This window comes from Aethalodelphis obliquidens, unplaced genomic scaffold (assembly GCF_003676395.1).
Source record: "Aethalodelphis obliquidens isolate GAN/ISIS:26980383/991018 unplaced genomic scaffold, ASM367639v1 scaffold8, whole genome shotgun sequence".
Taxonomy (NCBI): Eukaryota; Metazoa; Chordata; class Mammalia; order Artiodactyla; family Delphinidae; genus Aethalodelphis; species Aethalodelphis obliquidens.
In genome coordinates, this window is record NW_020837952.1 from 16,645,688 (window position 1) to 16,665,573 (window position 19,886).

A 19,886-nucleotide genomic window follows, 5' to 3' on the forward strand; every position below is an offset into this window, starting at 1 on the left:
AGCCCACGGTGATCCCACCAAACACGGTTTCCTCCCTGTGCACAAGGACAACAGCTTCTCCCTCCTTAACTGCCTTTTCAGAATACCAGTCTTTACTCAAACACACTAAGACCACGCTTTTTCCTTTGGTATCTGAAAAACGTTTGTGAAGAGGCACCAGCACGTGGATGTTGGTTTTCTGCTCAGTGATGATGTTTAAATTCCTATTGTGCTTCAGCAGCCTTTTGACTCTTCTGGGCAAACGGAAGAATTTGGGAAACAATCCAACAAATAAAAACATTGAATCCAATCACCCCAGAGTACTGTGGAACACAGATAAAATTTTATCCTTAAGGACCTAAAGTTGGCAAATGAACATTTCACAGCCCCTCTAATATCCGGCGTCCCTCAGTAATGGAACACGTAAGAATGCTTTGTAACCAAGATGGAGACTCCCAGCTCTGTGGAAGTACAGCACAAACTCAGCTGTGAGGGCGCCTGATCCTGGAAACCACCGAGGGCCCTGAAAGTGGGGCAATGAGAGGCCGTGGGTGCACCACTTCCTCTCAGGTCCAGGGGAGAGCCAGGGGGTAGATTCCTGATCCCCAAGATGCCAGCTCTTCCAAATGTTTCTCAACAAAGAAGGCTGCCCCATTACTGATGGCCTAGGAGCCTGCACTGGGAAGCCCTAAATCAACAGCACGAAAAGAAGACAGAGTCCCCCAGTCTCCCCACTGCCAATCCCCTCCACTCACCACACATTTCCCTGCCTGTGGATTTGTGTAATAATGAGGTCCCCAGTAGGATAAGACATGGAGCCGCGGAGCGTTGCTGGGGAAGGCAGAATGGAGAAGGGGCAGAGAACAAAGAGGTAATTTTGGACTATGAGATAAACCAGGAGACGATAGTCCCAGGTGAACAGACTAATGACCATGTGATTGAAAAGAACTGGATGGTGGGAAAGCAAAGTAGAGAGGAGCTTCCAAGGATGAAATCCACAAAGGCCTTCGGGAAGCCCCGCCTACTCATATCACAAAACACCAAGTCCTGGTGTTGTCTGTGTGCAGCAGAGGCACAATGGGTGCTTTGTGGAAGCAAACTGGCCATCACACAAATTGCTGTCTGAAACTGCCCGTGCCTACAATGCCGAGGCAGGATCCGTTTAATGCAAAACAATGGTCAGGCAATATGACTCATTCAGCTGAAGGGCTAGCTGTGTGGGTAAGGGTTTTAGATAGTAAGGGAAGTTTCCTGTGGTGAACACTGAGCGGCCATTCAGACTTCTATTTGGCCTCTACCAACTTTCTTAATTGTATGGTGCCCGGAAGGAACATAATCAGCTTCGGCATCACTTCAACCTGGTTCATTGTAGTCTGTGTAGCTTGGGTTATCTGTCAAAGGTGTTTCTAGTAAACCATTCCAAGCAGTTAGTTTACATGTGTGTCCTGTTTGATCTGATCTGGTAGTTACCCATTGTACTCAATGAAATTCTAGCATACTGTCCTAAAAAGGACATCCAGGAGAAAGAAACACAGCTTATTTCATTAAAATCAAAATCTATTAGGGGCTAAGTTCACACTGGGCATAATTAATAATCACCAAACCCTTAAGTAGACAGTAATCATATACACGGCAGCTATGTAAGTCTCAATAACATTATATTGTATCCCAGAAATCTGTCATTTTCTATGCACAAATATTACATGATTTAATTCTGGTTATACGCCTTTAGATTAAACTCATGCAATGCACTTGGGAATGACAAAACATGTTCAGGCTGAAAACATTCTTTGAAACTACAGAAAATGTGCATATTAGTGACAACTTACCTCCAAAATTTTATTACATTAAAGTCCTCTATTCTGAATCATCTAATTTGCTGTTAGTACTATGTACAAAATTTTAAAAAGGAAATACACTGCTTTAAATTGATTTCTGGTTGTTCTCATTATATTTCAAAATAACAGTCAAATCAATCCACTTGGCTTCTTGCATTACTTAATGCTTTCCAGAAATTGTTTAATCCAGGAAAGAATAGCCAGTTCACTGACGGCTTTGTAGATTCCTTTCTTTCCAATCTGCGGATAAAGTGGAAATATTAGAAGCAGAAATATTTCACATTTTAAGAAACAAAGCATTCAAAGACAAGAATTTGGAATACTTACCTCATAAAATTTTCTTTTCATCCTGGTAATGGATTTCATTTCTCTAGCTGATGAAGCACAGGAAATCTAAGAAATCAGAAGTAAATACAGAAAATATTGTTGAAAAAGGGCTAATAATACTCACTCTTCCATTCACTCAACCAACATTTTTTGAGCAGGTATAATGTACTGGGCATGATATACACTGGCAAATATATAGTACCTTGTCTCTGTCCTCACAGAGCTTATAGTTTCATGGGGGAGAGAGATGATAAATAAGAAAACAAATGAAAAATTTAAATTTCCAAATTACAATTAAAGCTGTGTTTGTAATGCATAAAATCTGATAGGAATTTACAGCTGCTTTCAATTGGGTGGTCAGAGATGGTTCTTTCAAGGAATGACATTTAAATTAAGATCTGGAAAAGGAGAAGGAGCCAGCTATATGAGGAAGTGAAGAAAGAAAATAGGGGTTTGGGGAGGATGCAAAGGAGAGAATAACTCAGGTAACCTGAGTGAAAAGTGTGCAAATGTCCTGAGGCAGGAAAGACCTAGTGCTTTCCAGAAACTGAAAGAAAGAAAGCATGGCTGCAGCAAGAGAGATATGGGAAGCATAGGAGATGTGAGAATGACAAGAAAAAAAATTATTTTTTGAAAAATCACCCTGGCTGTTATATACGTTGCACAGTACAATATTCAGGTGTTGATTGCCAGGAGAAAGCAACAGGAAATTAATATTAGTTTCTAAATTAGGAGGAGGAGCAAACTAATGTCTTGAGAAGATGGCTTGTACCTCGGCAGGGGGGGAACTGCCAGTCGCCTTTGAGGAGGTGAATTTTCAAACCCCATCTGAGCACAAGAATTGCTTAGGAGTCAGGTAGGAGGAAATTCTTCATCATCCTTTTTACTCCACAAATTTCCATAAGGTTAAATAGAGAAAAGGGAAGGGAAGAAAAAGGTGAAAGTGTCTAATTTATCTACTTAGCTTTTACTCATAAAACCTTAGCGCTGGAATTGACCAAGGACATTATATGGTTCAATTGTTCTCAATTTACATAAAAGGAAACCAAGGCCCAAGGTGTCCCAGGATGTCCTGACCTCGTGATGAAATAGTGTCGGTGCATCAATAAAGATAATACGTAATCAAAACTCGAGAAATGGAAGCAGCTAAATGACAACACCTATTAAAACAAATAAAACACGGCCAACATCAACCCACAGGTCCCTTTAGACCAGAACACAGAAGAGAAGAGGGGACAGGGGAGGGGCAACATTCAGGTCTTTCTCTTATCAAGAGAAAATAACTGAAACGATTTGACAGTTATCTCCTGAATGCTGTTGCAGGGGCCTGAAGGTGGTGATGTTGTCATGACTCTGCCCAAGTGGAGACTCTACCTTCAGGTCAGACCCCGCGTAGGAAGAGATTCTTCCTGTGAAAGGGGCTTTCATGATGAGGCACAGAAGAGCTGCAGACACAGAATACTCGGGTGAAGGCTTAGTCTGCAGGACTCACAAGTGCTGGACCTCCCTGTGATAAGAGCCGTGGATTTTTTTTTAACATCTTTATTGGAGTATAATTGCTTTACAATGGTGTGTTAGTTTCTGCTGTATAACGAAGTGAATTAGTTATATGTATACATGTATCCCCAGATCCCCTCCCTCTTGTGCCTCCCTCCCACCCTCCCTATCCCACCCCTCCAGGTGGTCACAAAGCACCGAGCTGATCTCCCTGTGCTATGTGGCTGCTTCCCACTAGCCATCCATTTCACATGTAGTAGTATATGTATGTCCACGCCACTCTCTCATTTCGTCCCAGCTTCCCCTACCCCGTCCCCGGGTCCTCAAGTCCATTCTCTACATCTGCATCTTTATTCCTGTCCTTCCCCTAGGTTCTTCAGAACCATTTTTTTTTTAGATTCCATATATACGCGTTAGCATACGGTATTTGTTTTTCTCTTTCTGACTTTCTTAGCTCTGTACAACAGACTCTAGGTCCATCCGCCTCACTACAAATCACTCAGTTTCGTTCCTTTTTATGAAGAGTCGGGAATTAAGAGGACACTTCCTCCCACACCAGATCCTGTGAGGCAAAAACAATGCAGGCAGCCAGTGTCAGAGCATACTTTCAGAAGGAATTCATTCCTTCATTAAACAAGCATTCATGAAGTGTCTACTAAGTGTCCGATCGTGTGCTAGGCACTCAAGACATAACAACGAGCAAAACAGAGTTAGTGAATAGAATAGTGGTGGACAGGAAAATCAACAAAATACAAGATCCATATTAGAAGATAAAAAATCCAGCAGTTCCAGGAGCTTTCCTTTTTATCCCAATTCCCCTTCATGTGAGGACAGAACTACTAAGAAGATTGTTAGATAAAAATAATAGCAGTCAACATGTATTTTGTTAGTATTATGTATCAGGCACTGATCTGAAGGCTTTAGTGATATTAACTCATTCAGTCCTCACAACAACCCTATGAGGTAAGTACTATTTTTATCCTCATTTTATAGATTAGGAAAGCGAAGCATAGAAGTTAAAATTCTGCCTATTTTCACATAGTAAGTGGCAGAGCTGAGATCTGAAGTATTCTGACTCCAGAGTCCAGGGGAAATGTTGGAAATGCCTCTAAAAGACTAAGCTGATTGGCAGAGAGAGAGAGAGAGAGAGAGAGAGAGATTTCAACCTGAAAATGGACAATGTGATAATAAACAAAAGAAGAAATCCTCTGTGCGTTTGTGTGTGCGCATGTGTTTCCCTTTGTTCATTTGTTTTTCAGATTGGAACTGCAAAAGCAAATTCTAGAAATACCAAGTCTAGTTCCAACCAAGTAGAGTAGCTATGGAAAAAATTTAGAGAATTCTGCCCTATGTTTTAAATGGAGAGTTTGATTAGACGCTAAATCCTTCTAGTCAGAAATTATCTAATATAAAAGTAATTGGCATGGACATATATACACTACCAAACGTAAGGTAGATAGCTAGTGGGGAGCAGCTGCATAGCACAGGGAGATCAGCTCGGTGCTTTGTGATGGCCTGGAGGGGTGGGATAGGGAGGGTGGGAGGGAGGGAGACACAAGAGGGAAGAGATATGGGAACATATGTATATGTATAACTGATTCACTTTGTTATAAAGCAGAAACCAACACACCATTGTAAAGCAATTATACTCCAACAAAGATGTAAAAAAAAAAAAAAATCCGTATGGAGGAAAAAGGTTTATTTTAATAAACTGTCAAATACTAAAAAAAAAAAAGTAATTGGCCCAAATCTTGCAACTGGGAAAACAAAGAGGACTTCACAAAGAGAATCAATATCTGCTGACTCCAATACACTCGATCAAAGTTCTTAGATGCGAAGATCCATCACAAAGCACCAAATAAGCAAGTCACAGGGCACAACATCAGATACGCTTGTGTCGAGCTTTAAAGATTTCACACGGAGAATGGGATACCAAAGAAGCCACCCAAATTCTGGACGTTACAGAAGCTGAATATCATGAAGGCATTCCTGCTGACTAGGCCCTCTGCCCAGAGAACTTGGGTCTGCAGCGTCTCCCATAGCATGGTGGGAAATACAAGAAAGGCTTCTGACTTCATCTAAGGTACAAGCTACCCCAAGAAGAGCAAGGAGAGTAGAAAAGGAGAAAAACAAGGTCGGGCAAAAAAACAAACAAACAAAAATCAAAACAACAAAAAAATCACTTAACAGTGCCAGTGTTGCCACCAGAGTTCCATGGGTTTATGGGATGCTTTCTAGCACCTTGACCCCTAGTAAAGATCTGATGCAAGAGGTTTTCATTTTCCTCACTTTTGTAAATATGTCTACAGACCCAGTAGGACAGCCTGATTCTACTGCTGTAATCTAGATGGCTTTGCTTGGAAGGAGGAATTTACGAAAGAATGATTTCCTTTACCTTATATTTCAGCGTATATAGTTCCATTTGCTGAAAGCAGGAGGCACAACCAAAGGGCAGCAGTTTTTTTCTAAGAATGGCTGAATGATTTGACAAACTCAACCAAAGCAGACACGATCTAGACTAGAGGCAATTTATTAGTAGGGCTGGAATAACCAGAGACAGGTTCAAAAAAATAAAAAAAAAAGTGTGAGATAGTCATGGAATAACAAACACAAGGCAACAGGCTAATCATTCATCATTAAGTCAATACGTTTTTATTGCATGCTTACTATACGCTAGGCATGAAATACTGTCTCTGCCCACATAGCAGAGATTTATTTAATTTATAAAAGTAACTTTCATGGTGAAAATTGCCTTGGGGCACAAGGGATGGCTCATAATCTACTGACAGTGAAGCAAAATTACAATACTAAGTGATAAATACTGTGATTTAAAACAAAGAAACAAACTGCTCTGGCGACGGAGCAGAGGCAACCCAACTGTGGGATGCCAGAAGACTTCCAGGAGAAAACAAGTGAGTTGCATCTTGAAGGGTGACTAAGATGGAGTGGGAGAAGCAGAAAGAAGGGACAAGTAGGCAGAGGAGGCACGATGTTCCAAGGCTGGAGAGAGCAGAGATGATTTACACACCCTTTGGGTCTCAGCTGAAATCCTCAGGTTCAATTATCTATGATATGGTCCCCAACCTCATATGTCAATTATACCCCAACCCCAACCTTATATGTCAGTTATACCTCAATTTAAAAACAGAATGAATCCATGCAATTTTTCACATGAAATGGTAGAGCTATGCCCCATAATTTTGACAGAAAAGTTATATATCATTAACCAAGGAATGAATTTGTCAGAAAAGAGATTCTATAATATTATAATTAGAAAATATACTTACCAAGATTAAAACCAATGATTCATAAATGATCTCTTTATCTTTCAGTTAAAGTAATACTGTAAATAAAACTCTGACATTAGGCACTAAAAATGTATTTGATTGTTTAAGAGAACCACTCCGTTGAAAATTGTTGAGAAAATGTAATTGGAAGAAAATTAGTGTTCTGTGTATGGAAAGCAATAAGAAAAGACAGTAACAATTTTACAGAACTACTACTTGTTAGGTGCTTTGATATATTACCTTACTTAATTCTTCTAACAACAACAAGATGAGATTATTGGTATTGTTGAAAACAGGTTTAGGACTTTGCACTTAATGAAAGAATAAAACAGAGTTTGTCTCACTTCCTACTTCTGTTTATCAGTTCAAGCAATTGCAATTTTTAAAAGATATGAAATTATAAGGCGAAATAATTGGCAGTGCTTCACAGCTTGATAAGCTAGTTGCAACTGAGGATACAAATTACTTATCAAACATCCTACAGGAATTGGAGACACAAATATTCTATTTGCCAAGACTTACTGGACTTTAAAATTAATTACATACAATTAATGTAAAGAAATGGAGCTCTTTAATTACCAATTACTATTCAGGCTCTTAAAATGTTAATTAAAGTAAATGATGAAATCTTGAAAGCTAATGTAATTTTTTTCAGTTTCAACTTTGATCACTAGCAATTAGGCCAATTATTTTATGAATTCAACTAAGCAACTATTAAGTTCCCTTTCAAGTCTGAGAGTCTTGAGTTCTATAAGAATCTTTAAAATGTCTTCTAACATATACCAACTTTCCAAATACCATTAGGGCAAATACCGTGGTTAACAAAGATTAAAAATAAATATATTTATGTTATCCATAACTTTTTTCTTTAAACAGTTATACACCTGAATTACCCAAATCAGACTAATATTTTTTTTAATTTTTCTTTTAATATTGGAGTATAGTTGATTAACAATGTTGTGTTAGTTTCAGGTGTACAACAAAGTGATTCACTTATACATGTATCTATTCTTTTTCAAATTCTTTTCCCAATTAGGTTGTTACAGAATATTGAGCAGAGTTCCCTGTGCTATACAGGTTATCCATTTTATTCTTTTTTTTTTTCAGCATCTAAGCACAGATCTGTGTGACTTTATATATTTATTTTTTTGGCTGCACCCTGCCTGTGGCATGTGGGATCTTAGTTCCCCGATCAGAGATCGAACCTGTGCACCCTGCATTAGGAGTGTGGAAATATGTAATATTTTATTAGGTGCTGCAAAATTCTTAGAATGTTCTCAGAAACAATAAGATGACATTCAAATACAGTGGTACTGGGATTCCAGACCTTGGGGTCTATCACGAAAATCACTGTAGTTTTGTGTCTTAAGAGTAGCTCGAAAAGATGCCAGTCTTAGTGGACTTTTAAAGAAATCCCAAAGGCAGGTAGCTTATAGAATCAGAAAGACTTCTCAAAAATAAAAAATAATTTAAATCCATGAGTTAATAATGAAACTAAGAGAAAATAACAACTCATTGATCACCCTGGAAGAATGTTAGAAAATCAATTCCTTATATTCAAAAGTGGGAAATAAAGAAAAAGAATTACATGTTTATTCTGCCTGTCTTATATGATAAGTTCCTCAGGACAGCCAAATAGTAAGGGGTAAGTTCTCTTTACAGAATTATCCCCACTTATAAATAAAGTAGGCGTAATAGAATCTTAAAAGCATCATTTTTCAGTTTTATGAATTAATAGATCAAAACAATAATTATCAATGACTGCTAACATAGAAATAGAGGCCATATAGTGCATTCTAGAAGCTAAAAGAAAGATTGATCATGTTATGTAGGAAAAGGGAAAATATTAAAAAGACCAAATTCAGATTTCTAGAGATAAAAACTACAATGGCTAAGTTGAAAAATATACTGAATGGGACTAAAGCAGATTAGATACTACAGAATAAAAGGTTTATAAACTTGATGATGTAGCAATAGAAGCTATCCACAATGAAACACAGAAAAACACGGAAAACAACACAGAATCAGAGAGCTGTGGGACAATTGCCAATGGCCTAATGTATATGAAAATTAGAATTTCAAGAATAGAAGAGATAGAAGGAGGTACAGAAAAAATTTTTTTTCTGAAAAAATAATGGCCCGAAACTTCCAAATTTGATGAAAACTATAAACTCACAGACGGAAGAATTTCAATTGACTCCAAGCACAAAAAGCATGAAGAAAACAAACCAATGCACATTATCATTAAATTGCTTTAAACAAGTAATAAAGAGAAACTCTTTAAAAAGAAAGAAAGCCAGAGAAAAAAATATATGACATAAGAACAAAGATAAGAATGGGAGAAGATTTCTTGTCAGAAACAAGCCTGGAGACATTGGAGCAACACCATTAAAGTATTGGGGAAAAAACCTATCAACCCCAAATTCTATATTCAGAAAAAATATATTTAAAAAAGAAAGAGGAAATAAAGGCTTTTTTCTGCCATAAAAAACTGAATGTATTCATCACCAGTAGAACTGTACTACAAGATCTGTTAAAGGACAAATGCTGGAGAGGATGTGGAGAAAAGGGAACCCTCCTACACTGCTGGTGGGAATGTAAATTGGTGCAGCCACTACAGAGAACAGTATGGAGGTTCCTCAAAAAACTAAAAATAGAGTTACCATACGATCCAGCAATCCCACTCCTGGGCATATATCTGGAGAAAACGCTAATTTGAAAAGCTACATGCACCCCTATGTTCATAGCAGCACTATTCACAATAACCAAGACATAGAAACAATCCATTTTTTTTTAATGGGCAAAATATTTGAACAGACGCTTCACCAAAGACAATATATAGATGGTAAATAGGTAAATCAAGAGATGGTCAACCTCATTAATGATTGGGGAAGTGCAAATTGAAAACACAATGTAATACCACTACACTCCAGCTAGACTGGCTAACATTTTTAAACACTGACCATATGAAGTGATAGCAAGGATACTGAGCAATTTTAACTCCCACACACTACGGGTAGAAATGTAAAATGATTCAACCACTTTGGAAAACAGTTTAGCTGTTTCTTACATAGTTAAACCTACACCGAACCTATGATCCAGCCATTCCACTCCTAGGTGTTCACCCAAGAGAAATGAAAATATCTCTCCAAACAAAGACTTGTATATAAATATTAATAGCAGCTTTATTTGTGATAGTGAAAAACTGGGGAAAAACAACTAAATAGACATCAATAGATGAATAGATAAATTGTGGTATATCATTACAATGGAATACTACTTGGCAGTGAAAAGGGAGAAGTAATTGATACACTCAATAACGTGAATGAATCTCAAAATAATTATGCTGGGTGGAAGAAGTCAGACATTAAAGAGTGTAACACATACACAGATTTTCCTCAATTTACGATTGGGTTAAGTCCCGATAAACTTATTGTTAGTTGAAAATATTGTTAAGTCAAAAATGCATTTAATACTCCTAACCTTCCAAACATCATAGCTTAGCTTAGCCTACCTTAAAAGTGCTCAAATGGGCTTCCCTGGTGGCGCAGTGGTTGAGAGTCCACCTGCCTATGCAGGGGATACGGGTTCGTGCCCTGGTCCGGGAGGATCCCACATGCCGCGGAGTGGCTGGGCCCGTGAGCCATGGCCACTGAGCCTGCACGTCCAGAGCCTGTGCTCCGCAACGGGAGAGGCCACAGCAGTGAGAGGCCTGCGTACGGCAAAAAAAAAAAAAAAAAAGTATCACCAAAAATAAAACATCCACATAGAATCAGAGTATTTTAAAAATACTATATACAATTTATAAAGAGGCTGTAGTAATCCTTACTCCTTAATATTTTCTTCAATTATTAAGATACAAAATAAATAATTGTTGGATCCTCTAAGTTATAGAAAGCAATTTGTATCATAGATTTTGCTGTTTTTTGCTATTTACAAGTTTTTTTGGGGGGGGCGGTTTTCAGAAGAGCAAACACCAATGCTTATGGCGGGCATAAATTCAAATCCCAAGTAAGTGAACACATTAAACAAATTACTATATGCCAAAATTCTGTATGTAAGTTAACTGTCTAGAGCTCTGGAAGCAACATCATAAATGCAACACTGGTTTTTTAATCAACCCCTCAGAATCCTATTTATCCTAAAGCCTCACATAACCAAAGCATTATTCTAGAATTCTGGGTCTTGGAAACAGGGCCTGGGCCATTTCCTCCTGTTTCCAGATCATGGAAGAAGCCTTGGACCAGTTTTGAAACGTGTCGAGGTTCTGCAGAAATAGAACCTGCAGAACTCGGGGCCCCTCTCAAAGTCCCTCCTTCTTGAAAACTTACCTGCTCCATCCAGACTCTAGTATTTCTGCTCTGAAACCCCAGGGCTTTGTTAGCACTAATATTATGGTGCTTTTCCTTTCTTCCTCTTATAATTGTTTGTGAAGTTACCTTGCCATCCCCTTCCTTCTGCCTAGAACCCTCCTACCAACACACACACACACACACACACACACACACACACACACACACACACAGTGCAGATCTCCTAGAGGGTAAAGTCTGTGTTACTCATTTTTCCCACAATACCCCAAATAGCAAGGGCAACAGGGGAAATACAAAAAGTGTTAATTATTTTCTATGTATTGGCTGTTTCTATATTGACTATATTTAGTGTCCCCCCTTTTTTTTTTTGCGGTACGCGGGCCTCTCACCGTTGTGGCCTCTCCCGTTGCGGAGCACAGGCTCCGGACGCGCAGGCTCAGCGGCTATGGCTCACGGGCCCAGCCACTCCGCGGCATGTGGGATCTTCCCAGACCGGGGCACGAACCCATGTCCCCTGAATCGGCAGGCGGACTTTCAACCACTGCGCCACCAGGGAAACCCTACTGTCCCTTTTTGACTAAGAAAATATCACATCTCAAAACAGTCCAACCAGAGCAGCAGAGAGAGGGAAGATGAGCAACATTCTCATGAATATTTTCTTCATCATTAATCGTTTTAAAATATTTTCCTCATTAGTGTTTTCTTATTAAAATGTTCTTTTTCAAAAACTCTTCATGGACACATCTTTCAAATTATTTCATAAGTTATTTTTTCCTGACATATTGTTTATGGAAACATGCTTCATGAATATAAATATATTCAATGACTATATTCATTTTTTTAAAGAACAGTTAATTAGATATAAAGTTGTTAACTAGGCAACTAAAAGGCTAAAGAGAGACATCATAGAGGCAGTAAATGCAGGAAGCAGTTACCATCTCCAGGATGGAGGGAACAAAGGGAAGAGGTTGAAAAAAAAAAATGGAAATGACAGCCACTGCTGAGAGCGACCTGTTTGCCTTTTGCGGTGCAGTCATTCTTGACTCAGAATCAGCACATCTAGGGGGGTGTCTGCATCCAGTAAAAAATGAGATGACCCAGATTGGGTTATAGATGCTATTTCTGGTTTTATTTTTATTTTTCAACTCCAAATTCTATAGACCAAGACATGGATTTAGTCTCGGAATCCATTCCTAGAAAGTCCACCCAAGTTTCAGATGGTTAGAGAAACAGTATGAGAGAGGAGAGCTTTAAAGCAACCAGCAGAACCATTGGGAAGGGGGAGAAAAGTTTTCTGCAACTTGCAAAGCTTTGATTCATTGCCATATTCAAGAATTAATTATAGCCTGAGGTCCCTGGAATGAAGAGAGAAAAGAGAAACAATATGACAGTTACACATCTGGTGGAAGGCACAGCTGCTTCTGCTTAGGAAAGCTGCCTGGATCCCTGTCTCCCCGAATTAAAGCAAATGGTCAAAAAAGAAGAAAAGAAAATATCACATGTAAATTAATGTCACCTACTTCACATTTTATAACTTCTCCCTCCTAAACTCCGCCCCAACCACTAATTTAGAATTCCACACAGAGCAAATGCTCGGTTAATTTATATTAAACAGATACAAGCTTCTGTGGCCAAAAATATAAACTTATAATTGGCAGAAAGATTAAATGCAAGGCCTATTATTAAAATTAAACCTATTTCCCTAAAGCAATGTCTGTGGAGACTTTCTAAAGCTCAGGCTAATCCTAGACTTCTTTTTTTACAGTTTCACAGAGGTGGTTGGTTTACTCCAGCACATAAATGCCTTAGCTTGTGAGACAAAGTAACTGAAGCTAACAAGGGCTGTCCTGGAGTGGGAGAATGTAGGAAGGAAAGCCCAGTTAGGTGGCGCTGCGGGTGGTTGTGCTCATATTTGGCCGCAAGGGGGAGCCAGCCGCTTTGGAAAGCCTCCACGACCAGCCTGAGAGGTACCGCCTGCTTCCATCGCGCTGTGGTCCAAGGCATTGAAAAAAGCATCTCTCGACAGATTAAGGTCCCTTCAGGAAATAACTTCTCCCAAAACAAATCAAGGAAAACCAGAGTTCCTAGATAGCTCTATGTTTTCTAAGTTTTTCATCTAGAACATTGCTTGGTTTAGGTTATAACTATTATGTGTTTTCTAGCTATTTGAACTGAAGAACCAAATCAATGGTCAAAACAGACATGGCTTTTGTTGCTTCCAGGTGTCCAGATATATTGTACTGTATCAGGCAAGGATTTCTAGTGCCTTGTCATCATTACCAAAGTTCATTTAGAATAATATTACATTAAACTGTATGGCTAGTGCAACAGACAGCACCTGCACAGAGGAACGAAGGACACTAGCAAAAAGAAATACAGAAGGTGCTTTAAAAAGTGGGGGGGTGGGGTCTCTGAAGACAATCCTCGTCTCCAGATACTGAAACAAAACCAGCTCACTGTTCCTTAGGAAGACTCCATTTTGGCCTACAGTGACTGCCATAGGTCTCATTATTTACCCCAATATCAAGTCCTTCAATGGATTATTCTCCTCTTCAAGTCTTTTCATAGTGAAAACTCTTATTGGGGATGATAATGACCTAATCAGCTGGTGGTAAAATGAAATATAAAATTACATAATCGTTCAACTTAAATAAAGAGACTATACTGATTCGGGTACCGGGAGCCTGCTGACTCCCAGGCCGGTTCCCTGCCCTCCAAAGCGCCCTCCAGGCCGCGTGGGTCCTTGAGGGCATAGGAGGGAGGCCAGGGAGATCCGGAGAGGCAGGCGGGAAGAGCCATCCGGGAGGAGCGGGAGGGGGAGTCTGCTGAGCTCCCAGGACAGTCCCCTGCCCTACAAAGCCCCCTCCAGCTGCACTAGTCCTGGGGGCATAGGAGGGAGGCCAGGGAGATCCGGAGAGGCGGGCGGGAGGGGCCCTCCCAGACCAGAGGAGCAGGAGAGGAGAGGAAGGTGTTTGCCCCACCCACTCGAGCCCAGGAAGCCCGCTGGGCTCCCAGGTGAGGTCCCCTGCCCTCTGAGACCAGGGCTGGGGGGCACGCCTGGGCCCCTTCTATTCCTTGAGCCTAAGCCCCACCCTGCACATCCCCCAGGTCCTTTTCCAGCCCTGTGGGTCCTGAGCATTGGCCCCGCCCACCACCCAAACCTCACCCTTGCTTAGGCCCCACCCTCCACAGCCAAGGCCTTCCCCCCCTCCTTTTTTTCTTTTCCCTCCTACTCTTTTTTACTATTGTGGTACTCATGTACCTTCCAGTTGTTGATTCATCTATATTTTTATTTTTATACTCTTTCTAACATATAACATCAGTTTTCTAGTCTAATTTTATTTTTTACTTTGTTATTGTTCTTTTTCTTTTTTTTCACACCCTACGCAGCTTGTGGGATCTTGGTTCATGAGCCAGGGTCGGGCCCAAGCTCCTGTGGTGGGAGCTCCAAGGCCGAACCACTGGACTAAGAGAGAACCTCAGGCCACAGTAGAAATGCTACTGTGGAGTAGCAATACTCATATCAGATAAAATAGACTTTAAAATAAAGACTGTTACAAGAGATAAGGAGGGACACTACATAATGATCAAAAGATCGACCCAAGAAGAAGATATAACAATTATAAATGCTTAGGCACCCAACACAGGAGCACCTCAATACATAAGGCAAATGTTAACAACCATGAAAGAGAAATCAACAGTAACACATTAATAATAGGGGACTTTAATACCCCACTTACACCAATGGAAAGATCATTCAAACAGAAGATAAATAAGGAAACACAAACTTTAAATGACACAACAGACCAGATAGATCTAATTGATATTTATAGAACATTCCAACCAAAAGTGCAGATAGCCATGGCAATCAGAGAAGAAAAAGAAATAAAAGGAATACAAATTGGAAAAGAAGAAGTAAAACTGTCACTGTTTGCTGATGACATGATACTATACATAGAAAATCATAAAGATGCCACCAGAAAACTACTAGAACTAGTCAATGAATTTGGTAAGGTTGCAGGATACAAAATTAATGCACAGAAATCTCTGGCATTCCTACACACTAACAATGAAAAATCAGAAAGAGAAATTAAGGAAACACTCCCATTTACTACTGCATCAAAAAGAATAAAATATCTAGGAGTAAACCTGGCTAAGGAGGCGAAAGACTTGTACTCAGAAAACTATAAAACACTGCTGAAAGAAATCAAAGATGACATAAACAGATGGAGAAATATACCATGTTCTTGGATTGGAAGAATCAACATTGTGAAAATGACTATACTACCCAAAGCAATCTACAGATTCAATGCAATCTCTATCAAACTACCAATGGCATTCTTCACAGAATTAGAACAAAAAATTTTACAATTTGTATGGAAACACAAAAGACCCCAAATAGCCAAAGCAATCTTGAGAAAGAAAAATGGAGCTGGAGGAATCAGGCTCCCCGACTTCAAACTATACCATAAAGCTGCAGTAATCAAGACAGTACGGTACTGGCACAAAAACAGAAATACAGATCAATGGTACAGGATAGAATGCCCAGGGACAAACCTATGCATATATGGTCACCTTATCTTTGATAACGGAGGCAAGAGTATACAATGGAGAAAAGACAGCCTCTTCAAAAAGTGGTGCTGGGAAAACTGGACAGCTACATGTAAAAGAATGAAATTAGAACACTACCTAACACCATACACAAAAATAAACTCCAAATGGATTTAAAACTTAAATGTAAGACCAGACACTATAAAACTCTAAACATAGGAAAACATAAGAAGAACACTCTTTGACATAAACCACAGTAAGATCTTTTTTGACCCACCTCCTAGAGTAACAGAAATAAAAACAAAAATAAACAAATGGGACTGAATTAAACTTAAAAGCTTTTGCACAGCAAAGGAAACCCTAAACAAGACAAAAAGACAGTCCTCAGAATAGGAGAAAAGATTTGCCAATGAAACAACAGACAAAGGATTAATCTCCAAAATATACAAACAGCTCATGGAGCTCAATATCAAAAAAACAAACAATCCAGTTTAAAAATGGGTGGAAGGCCTAAACAGACATTTCACCAAGGAAGACATACAGATGGCCAAGAGGCACATGAAAAGATGCTCAGCATCACTAATTATTAGAGAAATGCAAATCAAAACTGCAATGAGGTATCACCTCACGCCGGTCAGAATGGCCATTATCAAAAAATTTAGAAACAGTAAGTGCTGGAAAGGGTGTGGTGAAAAGGGAACCCTCCTGCACTGTTGGTGGGAATGTAAATTGATAGAGCCACTACGGAGAACAGTATGGAGGTTCCTTAAAAAACTGAAAATAGAACTACAAAATGACCCAGCAATCTCACTACTGGACATATACCCTGAGAAAACCATAATTCAAAAAGAGTCATGGGGGGCTTTCCTGGTGGCGCAGTGGTTGAGAGTCCGCCTGCCGATGCAGGGGACATGGGTTCGTGCCCCGGTCCGGGAAGATCCCACATGCCACGGAGCGGCTGGGCCCAGAGCCATGGCCACTGAGCCTGCGCGTCCGGAGCCTGTGCTCTGCAACGGGAGAGGCCACAACAGTGAGAGGCCCGCGTAGCAAAAAAAAAACAACAACAAACAAACAAAAAACAAAAAAAAAGAATCATGTACCACAATGTTCATTGCAGAATTATTTACAATAGCCAGGACATGGAACCAATCTAAATGTCCACTGACAGATGAACGGTTAAAGAAGATGTGGCACATATATACAATGGAATATTACTCAGCCATAAAAAGAAACAAAATTGAGTTATTTGTAGTGAGGTGGATGGACCTAGAGTCTGTCATACAGAGTGAAGTCAAAAAGAGAAAAACAAATACCGTATGCTAACGCATATATATGGAATCTAAAAAGAAAAAAAATGGTACTGATGAACCTAGTTGCAGGGCAGGAATAAAGAGGTAGATATAGAGAATGGACTTGAGGACACGGGGTGGGAGGGCGAAGCTGGGGCGAAGTGAGAGTAGCATCAACATATATACACTACCAAATGCCAAATGTAAAATAGCTGGCTGGTGGGAAGCAGCCGCATAGCACAGGGAGATCAGCTCGGTGCTTTGTGATGACCTAGAGGGGTGGGATAGGGAGGATGGGAGGGAGGCTCAAGAGGGAGGGGATATGGGGACATGTGTATGCATATGGCTGATTCGCTTTGTTGTGCAATAGAAACTAACACAGTACCGTGAAGCAATTATACTCCGATAGAGATCTATTAAAAAAAAGAGAGACTATACTATTCACTGTCTTAATAAGATGACCTTGTAAGTTAAGTATAGAATACACCAAAGATAAGTGGTGATGTTTCCATTATTTCAGGCAAGGGAACTGGCCCAGAGCATTCTCTCCGTGTTCTGCCAAGAGGTACCAGTTTGTAATTTTTATGCTTGTTGTTATTTTAATGGAATAGGAGAGTTCATGGAAAACTATGCGACCCAAGTCCCAAACAAGGACGTAACTTAAACACAGACTAAGCAAAGAGAACATAAATTTGTTGAATTTTTTTACCTAACTGAGCAGCTCACCCTCACAAAAATACCTCTGCACTATAGACTGGAATTTGGGTTACTGAGTACTTTCATGGACCACAAGAAAATGATGCCCTAACTCTTAAAAACTAAAACTCCACTCGCAACTGCCCAGAGTTCAAGTCCCTGTAGCCCTGATGCCCAAGGGTAGAAAGCTCGTTTCCTTCTGGCAACCCCAGGACTGTGATAGTCATCAGCAGCCCACAGCCCAGTTTGTACCACCTTCAAGTACAACCACAGAAGGTTTGAGAAGGCATACTTGGAGCCCAAACAATCTCACAGAAAAGATTCAACACTCCCCACAAGCAAGCCAACTAATACTGCACAGACCCTGGCCTGGTTGTTTTGCTTTGTTTTGTTTTTCTGTACCAATCTTTAATATTGTGGATGCTTTCACAGAAAAGTGTGTTCACTTTTACCTTCTTAATTAATTCCTCATTGCTTAGGGTGACAGCAACCACACTGCGGCATCAAATAATTTAGGTACCAAAGAAGACACATTTCTTTTTTTCATTTTGTTTTGATTGAGACTTTGCCTTATACAGGGTACAACTCTAAAAACTTATATGAAAATAAGATTAAAAAATCAATCTAAAAGCTCTTATCAATATGGGAAAGAGAGGAGGTGACAGGAAGAGAGAAGAAAAGAAAGACAGAGGGAGGAAGGAAGGAAGGGAGGAGAAAGAAAGAAAGAAAGAAAGAAAGAAAGGAAGGAAGGAAGGAAGGGAGGGAGGGAGGGAGGGAGGGAGGGAGGAAGGAAGGAAGGAAGGAAGGAAGGAAGAAAGAAAGAAAGAGAAAGAGAGAAAAAAGAGAGAAAGAGAGAAAGAAAATATCCTAGAATAGCATTTGGCACATAGTTGGTGCTTAAGAAATATTTGTTAAATGAATGAATGAATTAGTTAGGAGTCACATCAAGAGAGAATGATTTGAAAAAACAGATATTCATTTGAGAAGCACCTCCTGTCACTTTAGCTCTCTTCAACATGTTTTCTGTGCCATTCCTTAAGAAATAATACATAGTAGCATTACAAGTTATACAGAGTTATTTGATACTGTTTCCCTGGTGATGGACTCTCCATTTGGACTACAAGCCAACAATTAGAAAACCCCTTTACCCACTCTTTGAGTAAAGACAACTTCCTACATGCTGTTTTCTGGATAGATGTCTGGGATCAAATTCACCTTATTTGCTATGCATACTTGCACAGTGGCTCAATTTCTGCCTAAGGCTGTGAAAGTCTTCCACAAAGTGTATTTCCTTGCAAACTTGTAATTGGAGTTTACCAAAAACATCTTCCATGAAAAAGGACAGTAGTTGTTCTTGGAGTCTGCAGTTTTTCTATAAATAAGATAGAATAAATTGCATAAGGTAAACTATGAGTAGCTTTCGTAAAATGACACTGAAGCATCCCCCGATGCTTCATGACCATCTGGAAAAAATAAAATGCAAGGAAATAAAAGCATCCAACAAGTAGAAACGTGAGAAAGAAAAAGACCCTCTGGCTTACCATAAATAGCTTTTTTGTTTTCTTTTTTAATAACTGTACTTTTTTTATGCGATCTTCCTACAATAAAACAAAGAGAAATAAGATTTATCCAGAATTTCAAACGTCCCTTTGGTCATCATTCTAAGCAGAGCCTAATACTTACTGGAATTGTTGCTTTGAGCCTTGCTGCCTTGACATAGAGCGTATCAACAGCTTGGGACAGTGTTCCCCTTGGGTAGCAACTTGCGGCGAAGGAATATTGCTTGTGCTTGGCAATGGCAAGAGACAGAGTGACAAACAGCAACCCAGACCTCAAAATGCAATACATCCACATTTCCCTCCACCCCACTCTGGGCTCATGTCACTCACGGAAGCCAGACAGTTCCTCGTGTTGGTTAGATGAGAGGATAACCTAGTTACTTTAGCCCTCAAGGTTGCCTCTCCAATGAGATGCTGTGAAAGATAACTTACAGTTTAGAGAGAGGAAGATCACTTCAGTTGTTCTATTTTCTTAGAGCTTGCTTCATAATCAAAAAACGCTGACCACATCATCTGTGATCTTAAGTAAAAGCACAAATTTACCAGTAAG

The 19,886-nt window shown here is 39.7% G+C and overlaps 1 protein-coding gene across 1 annotated transcript; it reads right to left on the reverse strand.

The window, feature by feature from the left end:
• Positions 1-1,670: 1,670 nt before the first annotated feature.
• Positions 1,671-19,666, reverse strand: IL26 (interleukin 26). The gene is made up of 5 exons (XM_027108243.1): positions 19,461-19,666; positions 19,319-19,375; positions 19,015-19,149; positions 2,145-2,210; positions 1,671-2,057 (listed from the first exon to the last, which is right to left on the reverse strand). The coding sequence occupies exons 1-5, from the start codon at positions 19,629-19,631 to the stop codon at positions 1,974-1,976; spliced, it is 513 nt and encodes a 170-aa protein (XP_026964044.1). The 5' UTR covers positions 19,632-19,666; the 3' UTR covers positions 1,671-1,973.
• Between the last annotated feature and the right edge of the window lie 220 nt (positions 19,667-19,886).

Excerpts from the sequence above, each read along its gene's own strand:
- IL26 (XM_027108243.1), bottom strand. The coding sequence starts at position 19,631 with ATGTGGATGTATTGCATTTTGAGGTCTGGGTTGCTGTTTGTCACTCTG. Across the intron at positions 19,376-19,460 it reads GGCTCAAAGCAACAATTCCA|GAAGATCGCATAAAAAAAGT; the intron begins GTAAGTATTAGG and ends GTTTTATTGTAG. Across the intron at positions 2,211-19,014 it reads GGCAGAAATTGAGCCACTGT|ATTTCCTGTGCTTCATCAGC; the intron begins GCAAGTATGCAT and ends CTGATTTCTTAG.